Below are 13,932 nucleotides of genomic sequence, written 5' to 3' on the forward strand. Positions count from 1 at the left end.
GCTGAAAAATAACATAATCCACCTGTAACTTAGTGTAATATAGTACAATCAGCAGCAGTGAATTGACAGTGTGCTTATAAATCAGTATCATCAGTTGGGTCTATCTTCTCTAGATTCTGATTCGGGAGCAAATGACACACAACTAATGATGGGACGGGATTATGGGATGAACACAGGATACTTTATCACAATGTACAGAAAAAAATGACTTTTGTATCCAGCAGTAGCAATAGTTCCCCCAACAACAATATGTTGTTCATTTAGTTCCCATGTATAGTTAGCCTGGTGTGTATTCTCTTTGTAGTGTGTTATGTTGAGATCTTGCAAGCTTGTCTGTCCCAAAGCAACGGTGTCATCTATAGTGGGACTCGTGTGACTGCTGTGGTGTTGGAAAAGGCTGTATCTTCTTGCACCTTTATCCTGGTCCTGCCTCTTAAACTGTTATTAGCTGTTATTATTTAATAACTGCTAATGTTTTCTGTCTTCTCTTCAGGTGGTTACAGCTCAGAAACAGCAACTTCACTATGATCAACAAGTAGGTCAAGTATGGACACCACACCTCGTCAACTGTATAGAGCAGGGGTCGGCAACCCGCGGCTCCGGAACCGCATGCAGCTCTTTCGTTCCTCTGTTGCAGCTCTCTGCAGCGAGCGGTGCGGAGCAAAGACACTGATCAAAGCCGTTCACTTTTTCACGCTAACTGCCTCAGAATAGTGGCAACTAGTCACTCATCAGTGAATGAGCGAGAGTTACACAACAACTGAATGACACTGAATGCCACACCACACTCATGGTTGTAACATCAACCAAAAAACACTGAACTCCCACAGTGCATTGCAGCTCATGTACTAGTTGCTTTCGAGTATTTAATTCAAATGTATTTTTATTTTAGTGCATTCGTTTTTTAAATATAATTCTAAATTTGAATTGATGGTGATCTTTTAACATTAAAATAAAATGTATTTAATTTTTTGTTGCACAAAATATACGCCACAACTGCCGACATACGACACCCGCTCCACCCGGTTCAGCCCGCTATTTATTGAACTTTTCGACCCCAGGTAAGCCAACCATGGATAAATCCCCGTTTTGTATGCATAATGAAATTTCGTTTTCTCTGTAGCAGTTGTTTCATTTCATAAATGCAACACACTATGGGCCTAGCATAGAGGTGAAAACGATATATGCAGTGTTATCTTCATTTTAGATGTCAAAGGGGTTTTGTGGCTCCCAGTGTTTTCTGTCCAAATGGCTCTTTGAGTGTTGAGGGTTGCCGACCCCTGGTATAGAGTATGGATTCATTTCCAGTGACGTTTCACCAAGTTTCTTTTTCTTTCTTTATTTTTTTTTTTACTTTTTTCTTTCATTACCAGTTCAGTTGAATTTTGTTGTTGTTGTTTTTGTTTCAGAACCAGTCATTTTAATTGAATAGATTTTTGAATATTGCTGTAATAATGGCTACCTGCTACAGTTGAATAAAAATACGGAGAATGGAAAATTGTAGCTGTTCTTGTTCAGCTTGGTCTCATTTTTTCTCATGTTCTCATGTTTTGAAAAGATCAAATTATTGTTGTATACTGTTATATTACATCTAATCTAATATAGCCTACAGCCTTTTTAAATAAAATAATGCCATTAAAACAACTAATAAGAGCATATTTCTGTAACTTTAAGCATTATTATTCATATTACAATGTTAACTTGCCGTCTTTATGGGTAATTTCATTATTTTAAAATGTAAAATGATAAATTTGATGTTTTCTAAAATTAACAGTAAATTCTTGCAATCTAACCAAATATCTAGTTTTGCAACAGTTTTTTGGCGTGTTTTGAAAGATTAATCACATTATTTTGTGTCATATACTGTTGTATTACATCAAATATAAATTATTATACAGTCTCTTCCCATAAAATAATGTAATTAAAACCGATTAATAACAGCATATTTCTGTAAATGTAAGCATTACTATTCGTAATGCTTACATTTATTTACTCCACAGGTCAGATATTCAGCACTCCAGACCAGAGACCCTCACAAGATGACGGAGGGGGAGGGGAGGAGAGAGTGAGACACAGTGGTTAGTAAATTATAAGAGATAGAAAATAAAATGGTAAGATATTAGAGGACAGGAGCCAGAGAAGAAAGAGGAGAGGACATGTCCTCAGTGCATCGTCCCCCTGCAGCCTAGGCCTATAGCAGCATAACTAAGGGATGGTTAAGTCCAGCCCTAGCTATAAGCTTTTTCAAAAAGGAAAGTATTAAGCCTGACCTTAAACGTAGAGACTGTGTCTGCCTCCCGAACCCAAACTGGGAGCTGGTTCCATAGGAGAGGAGCCTGATAGCTGAAGGCTCTACCTCCCATTCTACTTTTAGAAACTCTAGGAACCACAAGCAGACCTGCACTTAGAGATTGTAGTGATCTGTTGGGACAGTACGGTACTATGAGGTCTTTCATATATGATGGAGCTAGGCCTTTCAGGGCCTTGTATGTAAGGAGGAGTATTTTAAATTCAATTCTAGATTTTAAAGGGAGCCAATGAAGAGAAGCTAATACTCGAGTAATATGATCTCTCTTGCTAATTCCTATCAGTGCTCTTGCTGCAGCGTTTTGAATCAATTGGAGCCTTTTTAAAGAGCTACTTGGACAGTCAGACAGTAACGCGTTACAATAATCCAGCCAGGAAGACACAAATGCATGAACTAGTTTTTCCGCATCATTCTGAGAAAGGATGCTCCTAATTTTGATGATATTACGAAGGTGAAAGAAAGCAGTCCTGGTCACCTGCTTTATGTGAGAATTAAAGGACATATCCTGGTCAAATATAACACCAAGGTTTTTCACAGTAGTACTAGAGGCCAAGGTAATGACATCCAACAAAAGCAGGTGATTAGATAATGAATCTCTGACATGTTTAGAGCCAAATGCGATAACTTCAGGTTTGTCTGAGTTTAAAAGTAGAAAATTACAGGTCATCCAAGCCTTTATGTCTTTAAGGCATGCTTGGAGTTTAACCAGCGGATTAGTTTCATCTGGTTTCATGGATAAATATAGCTGGGTATCATCTGCATAGCAATGGAAGTTTATGCCATGCTTTCTAATAATATTGCCTAAGGGAAGCATGTATAATGTGAATAATATTGGTCCTAGCACAGAACCCTGAGGAACTCCATCGCTTACTTTGGGTTAGGGTTAGGGTTAGGGTTAGGGTGAGTCGTTGTTTACATGGACAAACTGGAATCTGTCTGACAGATATGATTCAAACCAGTCTAGTGCAGTTCCTGTAATCTTGATCACACTTTCAAGTCTCTGTAGTAGAATATTGTGATGAATAGTGTCAAATGCAGCACTGAGATCTAGCAGGACAAGTATAGAGACAAGTCCATTATCTGAAGCCATGAGGAGATCATTGGTAACTTTAACCAGAGCTGTTTCTGTGCTATGATGAGCTCTAAAACCTGACTGAAACTCTTCAAACAAACCCTTCCTGTTTAAATGATCAAGCAACTGATTGACAACAACCCTTTCCAAAACTTTAGAGATAAAAGGAAGGTTGGAAATTGGCCTATAGTTGGCTAAAACATCTGGGTCAAGAGTGTTTTTTTTTAAGTAATGGTTTAATTACAGCAGTTTTAAAAGACTGGGGCACATATCCTGTTAATAAAGAAAAGTCTTTCCAATTTCTGTGTAATTACTTATAGTAAATTCAAATGTTACAAGAAAATGATCGGAGAACCGGTTGTTGTAACAGATGTTACAGGTTTGTTGTGGTAATGTTCTATTCAAGCCATAGGTTGAGCCTAGAAAAACTTTAGAGTGGAAAGAAGTCTTAATCAAGATTAAAAGATTCAAAGAGTTTATTGTCACATGAACAGTATAGAAACATTATCCTTGTAGTCTGTTCTTTTTACACCTCTTAACAGTGTAAAAGTGTAGTGTAATAGTCAATTACGTCACCTAACCCCTAATATGCTCCCCACTGCTCCAACTGTACGCATTACTGTGTGTGAACAAGTGGATGGGTCAAACAGCAGGACAGAATTTCCCCTCAGGGATCAATATAGTATATCAAAATCAAAAATGTTAGTGGGACAAATATTGCCTTTATTTTAAAATAGGTCTAAGTAATAAGTCTGTATTTTGCTGGTTTTAGGCAGGTGTGCTGTAAATGTGTGTGCTGTAAATGCAAATGCTGTAAACTAAGAATGCTGTCAAAAATAAAAGTGTTAATAGTTTATTTTCATCAATTAACAAAATGCAGTGAATGAACAGAAGAGACACTTAAATCAAGGATTGATACTGGTTTGAAGGCAAACGGTAGAAACACCAAACATCGATGTGATTTAGATTTTTCTTTTGTTTGTTCTTTTTTTATCAATTATAAAATGCATTCATTGTTTATTTTTTCGAAAGTATTCTTTTTTACACATTTTTTCCACACCTGCCTAAACCTTTGACATGGTACTATATATTTATTTTTGCTTCTCATAGCAAACCTAAACTTGCCTTTAGAAATCTTTTATTCACTCTAATATAACACTAAGAATCATTGAAATGCACTGTCCTGCTTGTTTTTAGAAACAAAATGTTTCTAAAATGTAGCAAGGGGCCCCACAGAGAGTTTTGTCAGTACCTACTTATTTTCTGTATTATGTGGAGGTCTTGTAACTATTTTTTTTTAACAGCTTAAATAGTTATGCACATAAGATTGTCAGCTATATGCAGTATTATTAGACCCTACATGTTTCCTTCAGCTTGATGTATGTATCTATGACAGAAGTTTGTTTATCTTGTTTTTCCTGTTCTTCTTTTCTCTCTATCTTCTCTGTTTCTACCTGCCTGGCCTTCAGCAGATGTGTCCTTCCATATGAGCTGGGTTCTGCTCAAGGTTTCTCCCTGTTAAGAGGGAGTTTTTCCTTGCCACATTGCCCTCGGGCTGCTCTGGAGGTTTCATGTTTTTGTAAAGCGTCTTGAGACGATTTGTATTGTTATTGACAATATATAAATAAAATTGAATTGTTATGTTCCTCGTGTGTTATTTTCAACACACACATTTCTCTAAAGTCAGCAAAAGCCCTGTGCTGCAATGAGGAGAATCTCTTTTTCTTCTATTTCATGTCCGCGTGGTGAAGAATGATGCTGCACTCTGATTGGCTGCCGGCCGCTGACTTGCGCTCCATCCTGCAGACCGACTCTGGCAGAGCCGGCTCAGTCAGCAGTCCTCCCTCTGATCCTGAACACCACTACCTGCTGCTGCTGCGTCTCTCTCTCTCTCTCTCTCTCTCTCTCTCTCTCTCGTTCTCATTCATGAGCGCGAGACGCATCTGCGCGCTCCAGCGGCCGCTGCAATTTACCGAATTCACCTGAAGCAGGAACAGGATCACTTAACAATGCGTGCCAATTGCATTATGTGCCTTCGCAATCCATTGTTACTTTACTCTTTTAGTCTGACGAGGCAGTGACGAGGAAGTAAGCTTCACCATGGATTGCCTTTTTCTTCTGATATGGACCTTACCCATCCCGCTAGTTGGTTGCACTTCAATCAAGCTACTTTCCACCCTGTTGTCCTGGAATATTATCAAGGCATGTTTCAATTAATGGAATTCATCTATATATGCAACCTATATGTAACTTGTGACAAAACCAAACAAGTATTTCTCTCTTTTCAGACTGGTTTATCAGTTTTAATCATTGTGAAGATTGATTCCAAATTAAGCTCAGGCGCAACTCATGTTTCAACAGAGGAATTGCATTTATCTTAGCTTCTACTGTTTGCATTGCTCGTAGCCTGTTGCCACCTGTCCATTCATTATTTGTTGTTGCCTGTTTTTGCAGTCACTGCACATTTGCTATTCGCACGCCTCCCACGCTGTTTCAAGCGGTTATTCTTCCAGCAACAGCCACAGATTAAATCATGGTAAGTGCTTGTCTTCTGATATCTCTGGCTGTTTCTTCCAGCTGGCAGTGTGCCATGTTTGTAGACAAAATTGGAATAAAATGAGTTGCATAGCAGTGATCGGTTCAGTTATATTACAAATTCCTTGTGGAATGTCTGTTTATGTGGTTAAGATAAATGTTAGGAATCCTTATTGAGCTCTTCATAATGTGTTGTCATGCTGCTGCTCCTGTTATAGCATGGCCAGTGAGTGCAGAGCTCAATCAAGGGTTCCCCTTTCATTTCATTATCATTCTACAGAAACTGTAAAAAAGATTTACATACTTTAATTTAGTGAAGGAAATGGGAGCTGGAAGCATCGGAGCAAAACAGATATATTGTGTCTCAATGAGGGTTAAATGTAAATGATCTAATCCTGACTTTACCAAATACATTCTGGAAAATGTTGGGCATAACTAACAAAAGCAGAAGGAGATAAAAGAATATGTCAAAGTATTTTTGCAGAACAAAGTACTACACATTGGAACTTTCTGACATGACCTTTCCACCCCTTTTCTCCTCAGACTTTGTGTTTGTAACCCCAGTGGAGGTAGACTCTGAGGGAGCATACCTGACCCACAATGTGGGCAGGCCACGCCCTCGGAACAGGAGATCCCTGTCTCCTTCCCTGCACTACCAGCTCTCTGCCTTCGGACAGGACATGCACCTAGACCTGCATCCGTCTTCAGTGCTTGGTCCGGGGTTCACAGTGCAGATAGTAAGCTCAAATGGCATTGCTACAGTAATGGACGACCCATTGTTACACAACTGCCTGTATCAGGGATTTATCCGTAATGTCCCAGCTTCCTCAGCAGCCATATCAACATGCTCTGGATTGGTAAGTGTGCCAGTCAGTTTTGGAATAACTTTTTATATTTCATATTCTGTTTAAACTGATCACATGCTTATCTCCTGAAGTGGATTAAATGGTTTCTACGTGGTACGGGAAACATTACACTGCTGACAGTACAGTACATGAAGAAAGACAGTAATTCAGTTAATTGCAGAGACAGCAAAGTCATGGGATGACATAGTTAGTACTGTGAAGTAGTGGGACCCTGAATTGCTGACTGAGTGACTCGAGTGGAGAATTTTCTTTTTTTGACATGTGGAAAGCCTTCAACATCACATTTTCCATCCATTCCCTTTTACTACATATCACTATAGTTTTTGTCACTGCTAAACTATTGTGCTGCCTATGTAGAATAGCAGAAGAACTAAGTCAACAATGTTGCTTTTAGATAGTGACAACCTTTCATCTTTGTGTTTAGCGCAGAGCTGGAGTCAGGACAGATCTGTAATAATCATATTACAGTAATGTTAAAGGCTATTTAAGTTACACAAATTGTAAATTGAATGATTTTGACTTGAACCAATTCATGAGTTTTTTACTGGAATTATTTGTACTTATGAAATCTACAAGCCCACATGAAGCAGAAATTCATAGAAATATTCAAAAGTTTTAATTGTAGAAAAAAATACACTATTAATAACAGTTTGCCATGAAAATCCAACTTCGGGGGGCGTTCCAGTTGAAAATTCTGACTCACAACTCTGAAATTCTGAGGCTCCCACTAACAACATTCTGTTGCCAGACACCACAGGACACCCACAGAAGGTCCATTCTCTAATGAGTTACAACTGTTTTGAAGGTACAAGGGAGACCTGCATAATATTAGGAAGTTGGTTTTAATGTTTTGCCTGATCGGTATATTGCAAATTTGGCAAGCCTAGATTACAGGACTAGTGTGTAGGATTTTAATTATGTTTTTGTGAGTGCATAATCATCAGTGACCATGAATTGTCATGTGTTCATCAGCTTAAAAATATTGAATCCCTACACATCTACATAGGCAGTGAATTCTCTTTGGGCCTCCATGGTTTAACACAAATTCAAAATGGATGAAAGAGGGCCTTTTCAGATTTTATGGAAGTGGAAACCACCATATGGTCTCGTACATGCTAAGAAAGAGTAGGGTGAGAGAGAGGTAGTCAGATAGATAGATAGATAGATAGATAGATAGATAGATAGATAGATATCACTGTATTTTTCAAAATTCTGACGGTACCACAGTATATCACTGTATTTTTTTTATGCATAATCAGGTGTTCACAAAATTTTCTACTGGCTGAGAGAGGAAATAATATAGTAGCTAGACTAAGGGTGTACTATTCTACTATTATGATAAACATAAGTAAACATTATAGAATAATTTCACACCACACAGTAAAATAGGTTTGCATGGTCCCATGTTAGCACTGCAACTTTTGCCCAACAAACCAATTTTAAAACCAAAAAACCCCAAACTTCTTCATGGTCCTGTTGTTCTGCCATTTCATTTACAAACCTTTCCATCTTCACCGTGCCAGTAACACAGCTGCACCATGCGTCTTAATGAGCGCTACATGGAAAATGGTCTAGTCCGTCTCTATAATCAAATACAAATATTAAAAATTCATATCACAACGAAGAAAAAAATATTAGTTTTCGGTATGAACTGGTATCCTGCCCAGCCCATTTATTTTAAACACCAAACACTGTAATTACAAAATTGCTTTACTGTGTTGTTTTGTACTCTGATGGTGTTGATTTTGCTGTGTACAATTCAATGCAGAGAGAATCTCAACACTTTTAAAGTTTCTATATGGGTTTCTATACCCCAAAGGGTGTTAATTTGAATCTTTTTGAAATGTTGGTATGTTAACACTCAATAATAACACTCTTATTATTGACTCTTCTTATAGTTAACATTTAACACTTCTCACTTTATTTTAAAATGCACCACAGTAACAAATACAAAATACATTTAAATCATATAACTGTTTGTACAAGACATTAGATCAAACTTTCTACATACGTTGTTCCCAAACATTAGAGAAAATGAGAGAATGAGTCCTGCAGCTCCTACAGCAGGTGTTGAACTGTCTCTAGTCTCCATACAAGATTGGCCTCAGTGTCATGGTAGAATTTCTGCTTAAGGAAACACATACAAACACAAACAAAGTTTTTAAAAAGGCGTCAGAAGGACCAGGACGGAGTAGCCTGCAACAGGGCAGTAAAGTTGTACCCAGTTAACTTTACCACTATCGCTGTCTTGTTAGTCTCTATCATCTTTACCAATATTTTAATGAGAAAGACAGAAAGCACCCAAATAATGTATCTAAATGTCCCTGTAGGATATTTGAAACACTTTCTTCTGGTTTATGTACATAGGCACCGATTGTACTAATGTAGCATTGTTTAGTTTGGGTCAAACAGACATGTTCACACCATTGTATTTCTACAGTCTTTGTTTACTTGGTCCCTGTTTTTAGCTGTTATATTAACTACTTTTTCTGCCATTGACAGTAATAACTGTAATATTCTACACAGTTATATTAACCGTGTAATTGTCCATGAATTAGCATTTGCTGACTTTGGCATAGCTAGAGAGCTCGTCGTAGAAATGAAGAGTTAAATGTGTTGCACTGAAAGTTAATTCACCAACACTCCATTTTAACACCAACTATTTATTCTCAGAGTTATATATACATTACATTACATACATTTAACTCTACAAAGAGTAAAATTAACTTTAATTTTCTTGCTAAAATTTCGCCAACACCAGAATTTTAACTCCATAGCATTTGCTGTGCTATTATGACACATTCAAGATCTACTAAGTAATTATGTGTGTCAGATGGTTAATCCTAAAAAAACAAACAAATTGGGTGCATTACATTAGGCACCTACAAGAGCACTGAAAAACTGAAATCATCATCATAATACACAGTTGTAAAAGAAGTGGCAATTACAAATCCTGGGGTAGAGGGGCCCCTGCTGATATTCTTTCAGGGGGGCCAGAATTCCTAGCAACTGCCCTGGTCACAATAAAACACCATTGACCCGTTCTCTTAAAAAAGGACACAATTCAAGGACACAATTAGATTTTTTTTCTTTGCCCAAGGGGGAACCCAGGGCAATCAATGATTGGATGGTCATTTGAACTCTTGCTATCTTTATGTTAGACATTTGCTCAGGAGAAACGTTCTGTGTGTTTGACTGGTGTGACATATTGGACAATGAAAGGACAAAGAAAGCATGGTTGTGTTCTGAAGGGTCAAAATATGATCTTCATCTAGTCTTCTACCAAGAATATTTGCACGTAGAAATGATCTTTCAAGCTGGCCATTCAGCCTACGGATGAAACTAAGCCATTAAATTGGGAATAAAGACAGTACCTAAGAGGAGGAAGTCAGTTGGTGTTGAAGCTCTCCCAAAGGCCTGCTGGTCTCTGTAGAGAGTTGGAGAAATTGACTGTTTTACTGTCAAAATGAGTTTGGAGAAGAAATTAGTGAGAGAAAGAGAAGACCCTGCATGAAGGTATCAGGGCCAAACCACGGGCAGGCTGTTTTTAAACCGTTGGAAGTGGGATTGGCTGTTGTAATGAGGAGCAGGGCAAGACTGTATTAAGAGCAAAGCACGTTGGATGGATGACTAGCAATGTAGGATTTTCTACTGTATATCCTTAGTAACTGAACATGGCATTATTTGCTGTTTTTTAAATTACTGTCTCTAGCTTCCTAGGAGGCACCATATTTAATGACAGAATCACCATGTTTCTTAAGCTTCTATTCATGCATCTCGGGTTATTGCAGGTCTTTTCAGCAGTGTGAAAGGATTGTCACAGCATTTCTTCTTAGGTCAAATGAGCCTTCAAGCTACCTGGGAATTTAACAGTTTGGCTAACCTGCAGTGTGAAACACGTCCCGCATTGTCCTAAATTACCCGATGATGCTGATGTACCTACCTGTTGCATTCTGATTTTGCTGTCTGTGTTTACCTTGCTGTGTTCTGGCACTCTTTAATGTGTTATGATGATGTTGTCAATGCGATAACGAGAGGGAGGGGGAAAAAACAGACATGCAGCTCTCACAGTGGGAGGTCAGACAAGCGAATGATGACAGTCTGAAAGTCCATTTGTGCCAACCAAGGCAGATCAATCCTGGTCAGAAAATCCCGCGGCAACAGGCTATTTGAAATGTGAAAGCAGTATGTCAAGTTATCTGTTTCTTTCTTATGAGAGATGAAAGGATGTCATTTCAGATGTAATGCTCTTTTCTCTGAGAAGTGGCTATGAGGTGGGGGGTCATGTTTCTTTCTTCTTTAGAGACTTAGCCTCATTTAGGGTCACTTTGCTGTTGCCCCCAATTGTCTTCGCATGGTGTATGAGGGATGGTCAAAACTGGTGGACAGTCTGAACTCTCACAGGTTTTTACTATGTAGTGCCAGTTCAGAGCTGTTCACCCCCCATGAACCCCTGTCCTCCTATTCCCTTCCATGATAGTGTTATGATATAGGCCCTGCATACTGAAGCTGATGCTTTTCTGCATGAAAATCCTTATAATCTAACCAGAAAGGTTTTGCAGATTTTAGATTATGAACAAATAAATAATGTGTGACAATAATAATAATTTCTAAAAAATACAACCAGGTGATCAAAATCCATGCAGTTCTGAGAAGTGTTATTTCCTTCACAAGGCCCCTTTTTTTCAAGATGATAATGAGCTAAACATGGCTCTTTGATGACTAAAACATGATGAGATGTGTATGACTTTTCGTTGACAAGACGAGACTGGATGTAAATTTTAGTGTGTGGTCTGTCAGACGTTCAGAATGCATGACCATTCTGCCACTTCACTATGGGCAGTGGGGATTCTCATTGGCTGTTTTGAAGCAAGGGGAGCTCGGCTGACATAGTAAAGGAACATACCGGTAGCTAATTCATGTTTCATTCATTCATTGCATGATGAATCGACTTGACTACCTGGCTAGTGTGCGATTTAGGACTTTACCACTTGAGCAAAAGTTGGAGATTTGGAGTTTTGGAACCATGTTGACCGGAGGATTTAATCATTTTTCAAGAGTGAAAAGACAAAACTAGGTCATTCAACCAGGAGTGGTTTAAACAGAAAACTTGGTTAAACGGGAGCTCTATCGGTTAAACATCTGTGATGTTTAACATCTGTGATGTTTAACTGGCAACATGTGTGGGTGTGTGGGGGGGACACAACATCACAGAGCTGTTTACCTGTCTATGGAGCTGAAATGGCTTTTTGGCTGTGGTTTATTATGTGTGGTGACTTTTGCATGGCCCAAGATAGTGTCACAAACCTAAAAAGATGAATGCACCAGTTTAATACAATATGGAGATGGCTATTAGTCAGCTTTCTATTTAATATATAAAAACTATTCATTTTATGAGTATGTGTTCATTTAAGAGCAAAAATACACATTACCATAGCACCTCTATAAAAGTAAACTATTATATTATATAGGGGCTATTCTAAGGTGTGTTCCCCACTTTTTCACAATATAGGTCTACTATGACTGAAACATTGTAAAAGACCTACGAGACCAGTGCGCGGCGTTTCTTGGCCAGCTGAGACACACTGCCACTGTGTTCTCCACAGAGGGTAGGGAGGGAATCTCTAAACAGAACCAGAAGAGAAAAGTTCATCTTTAGTTGCCAGGGAAAATAACAAGAAATGTGAAGTGGTACAAGCATAATAGAGATGAACAAAATATCAGTAATATTAAACAGCACAACATACACATTAATTTTGCCTGATCTTTTGTATGTTGTCTGTGAACTGCTGCATGATTCCCTGAACAAAGACTGAGTCGAAGGTCCGCTTCTGGAGCTGGCTGTGGAGAATGTCTACATGAGGCATGATGAGTGGAACAGTTTCGGGAAGAAGCTGAAACTATCATCCTCCAGTAGTTTCACAAACCCTCCAGCTTCTCTCACATGGGCAGGATCAAACTCTCCTGAGTCCCTGATGGTTTCAAAACACTGGAACAGTTCTTTGTGGTCAAAAACAGTGTTCACAGCTTGGCTGTGGAAGTTCCACATCACTGTGCTTGCTCTTGGGAGTCTGTGGGCCACCACTCTATCAAGTACACTGGTTCTCTTTGGAGATCTTATAAAAAAAGCCAGAGAATGCAGCCAGGTCTGAGAAGAAATAACTCACTTTTGGGATATAGGAAGTCACCTGCTGCGTGATAAGATTAAGTTGGTGAGCATAGCAGTGGACATAGCGTGTATTTACATAGACATCTTGGATCTTCTTATGTACACCACTTGTAGCTCCTCTCATGACACTTGCACTGTCATATGCTTGGGAAATGAGTTTCTCTTCTGGATGTCAGGGAGAAAGGAACTCAACCTATCCAGAAGTGCTGTGGCGATGGACTGTGGCAAAAACCTCTCTTGGACATGATGGGCTTTATCAATGTAGTGGATCACAAGCACCAGCTGACAGTGGAAATGTCCATTGTTTCATCAGCCTGGATGGAGACAAAGTCTGCACTCCTGATTTCTCCAATAATACACTCTCTCAAAACTGACAGCACGCAGTCAAGGAGTTAATTCTGTACAGTCTTAGATGTTCCCTTAAACACAGTGACAGTCTGCAGTTGCTCATGCAGAACTGCATCCAGTGATGCTACAAAATCCATCAGTCTTCTAAAAACACCAGGATTTTCTGAGCTTTCACTTTCATCATGGTCACACAGGGCAAGTTCAAATGCACCACATAACTTGACACAGTCTATGTTTTTTGATAGAATGTGCCTGTTTTTGTCAACCTCCTCATTGTGCTTACGGATCCCTACCCTGTAACCTTCATCGAGGTGAGATGAAATGTTTGTTTTCCCAAACATGGCTAGTTGCAGTGCATGTTCCATCTGCAACCCAGAAATTTTCAGAAAAGTGCTTTAAATCAGTCATACCCATTTTAAACCATGCTGGGTCTGATCTTGACATTTGAAAAAGGATGCAGGGAAAGCAGAATAAAGCATTAGCCTCGCTACAGGTAGTGGCTTGATTTGCATACCACCATCCTCCCGCAATGGGGCTGACGTTACAGCTGCCTGTCACAAAGTGTGGCTGACAGGTCGAGCCGCGGGAGTTGGAGACTATCGGACAGAGACGCAAAATGGAGAAAGAGAAATTA

At 39.0% G+C, this 13,932-nt stretch overlaps 1 protein-coding gene across 2 annotated transcripts in view; it reads left to right on the forward strand.

Moving 5' to 3' along the window:
- Window positions 1–5,245: 5,245 nt before the first annotated feature.
- Window positions 5,246–13,932, forward strand: part of adamts18 (ADAM metallopeptidase with thrombospondin type 1 motif, 18) — a 70,295-nt gene continuing 61,608 nt past the window's right edge. The window contains exons 1-3 of one of the 2 annotated variants that reach the window (XM_047579716.1): window positions 5,246–5,582; window positions 5,835–5,916; window positions 6,459–6,784. In XM_047579716.1, the coding sequence (XP_047435672.1) occupies window positions 5,481–5,582; window positions 5,835–5,916; window positions 6,459–6,784 (510 nt within the window). In that variant the 5' untranslated portion in view covers window positions 5,246–5,480. The remainder of the gene's footprint in view (window positions 5,583–5,834; window positions 5,917–6,458; window positions 6,785–13,932) is intronic. The other variant, XM_047579717.1, reaches the window with a different exon arrangement.

This window comes from Mugil cephalus, chromosome 3, assembly GCF_022458985.1.
Source record: "Mugil cephalus isolate CIBA_MC_2020 chromosome 3, CIBA_Mcephalus_1.1, whole genome shotgun sequence".
Lineage (NCBI taxonomy): Eukaryota > Metazoa > Chordata > Actinopteri > Mugiliformes > Mugilidae > Mugil > Mugil cephalus.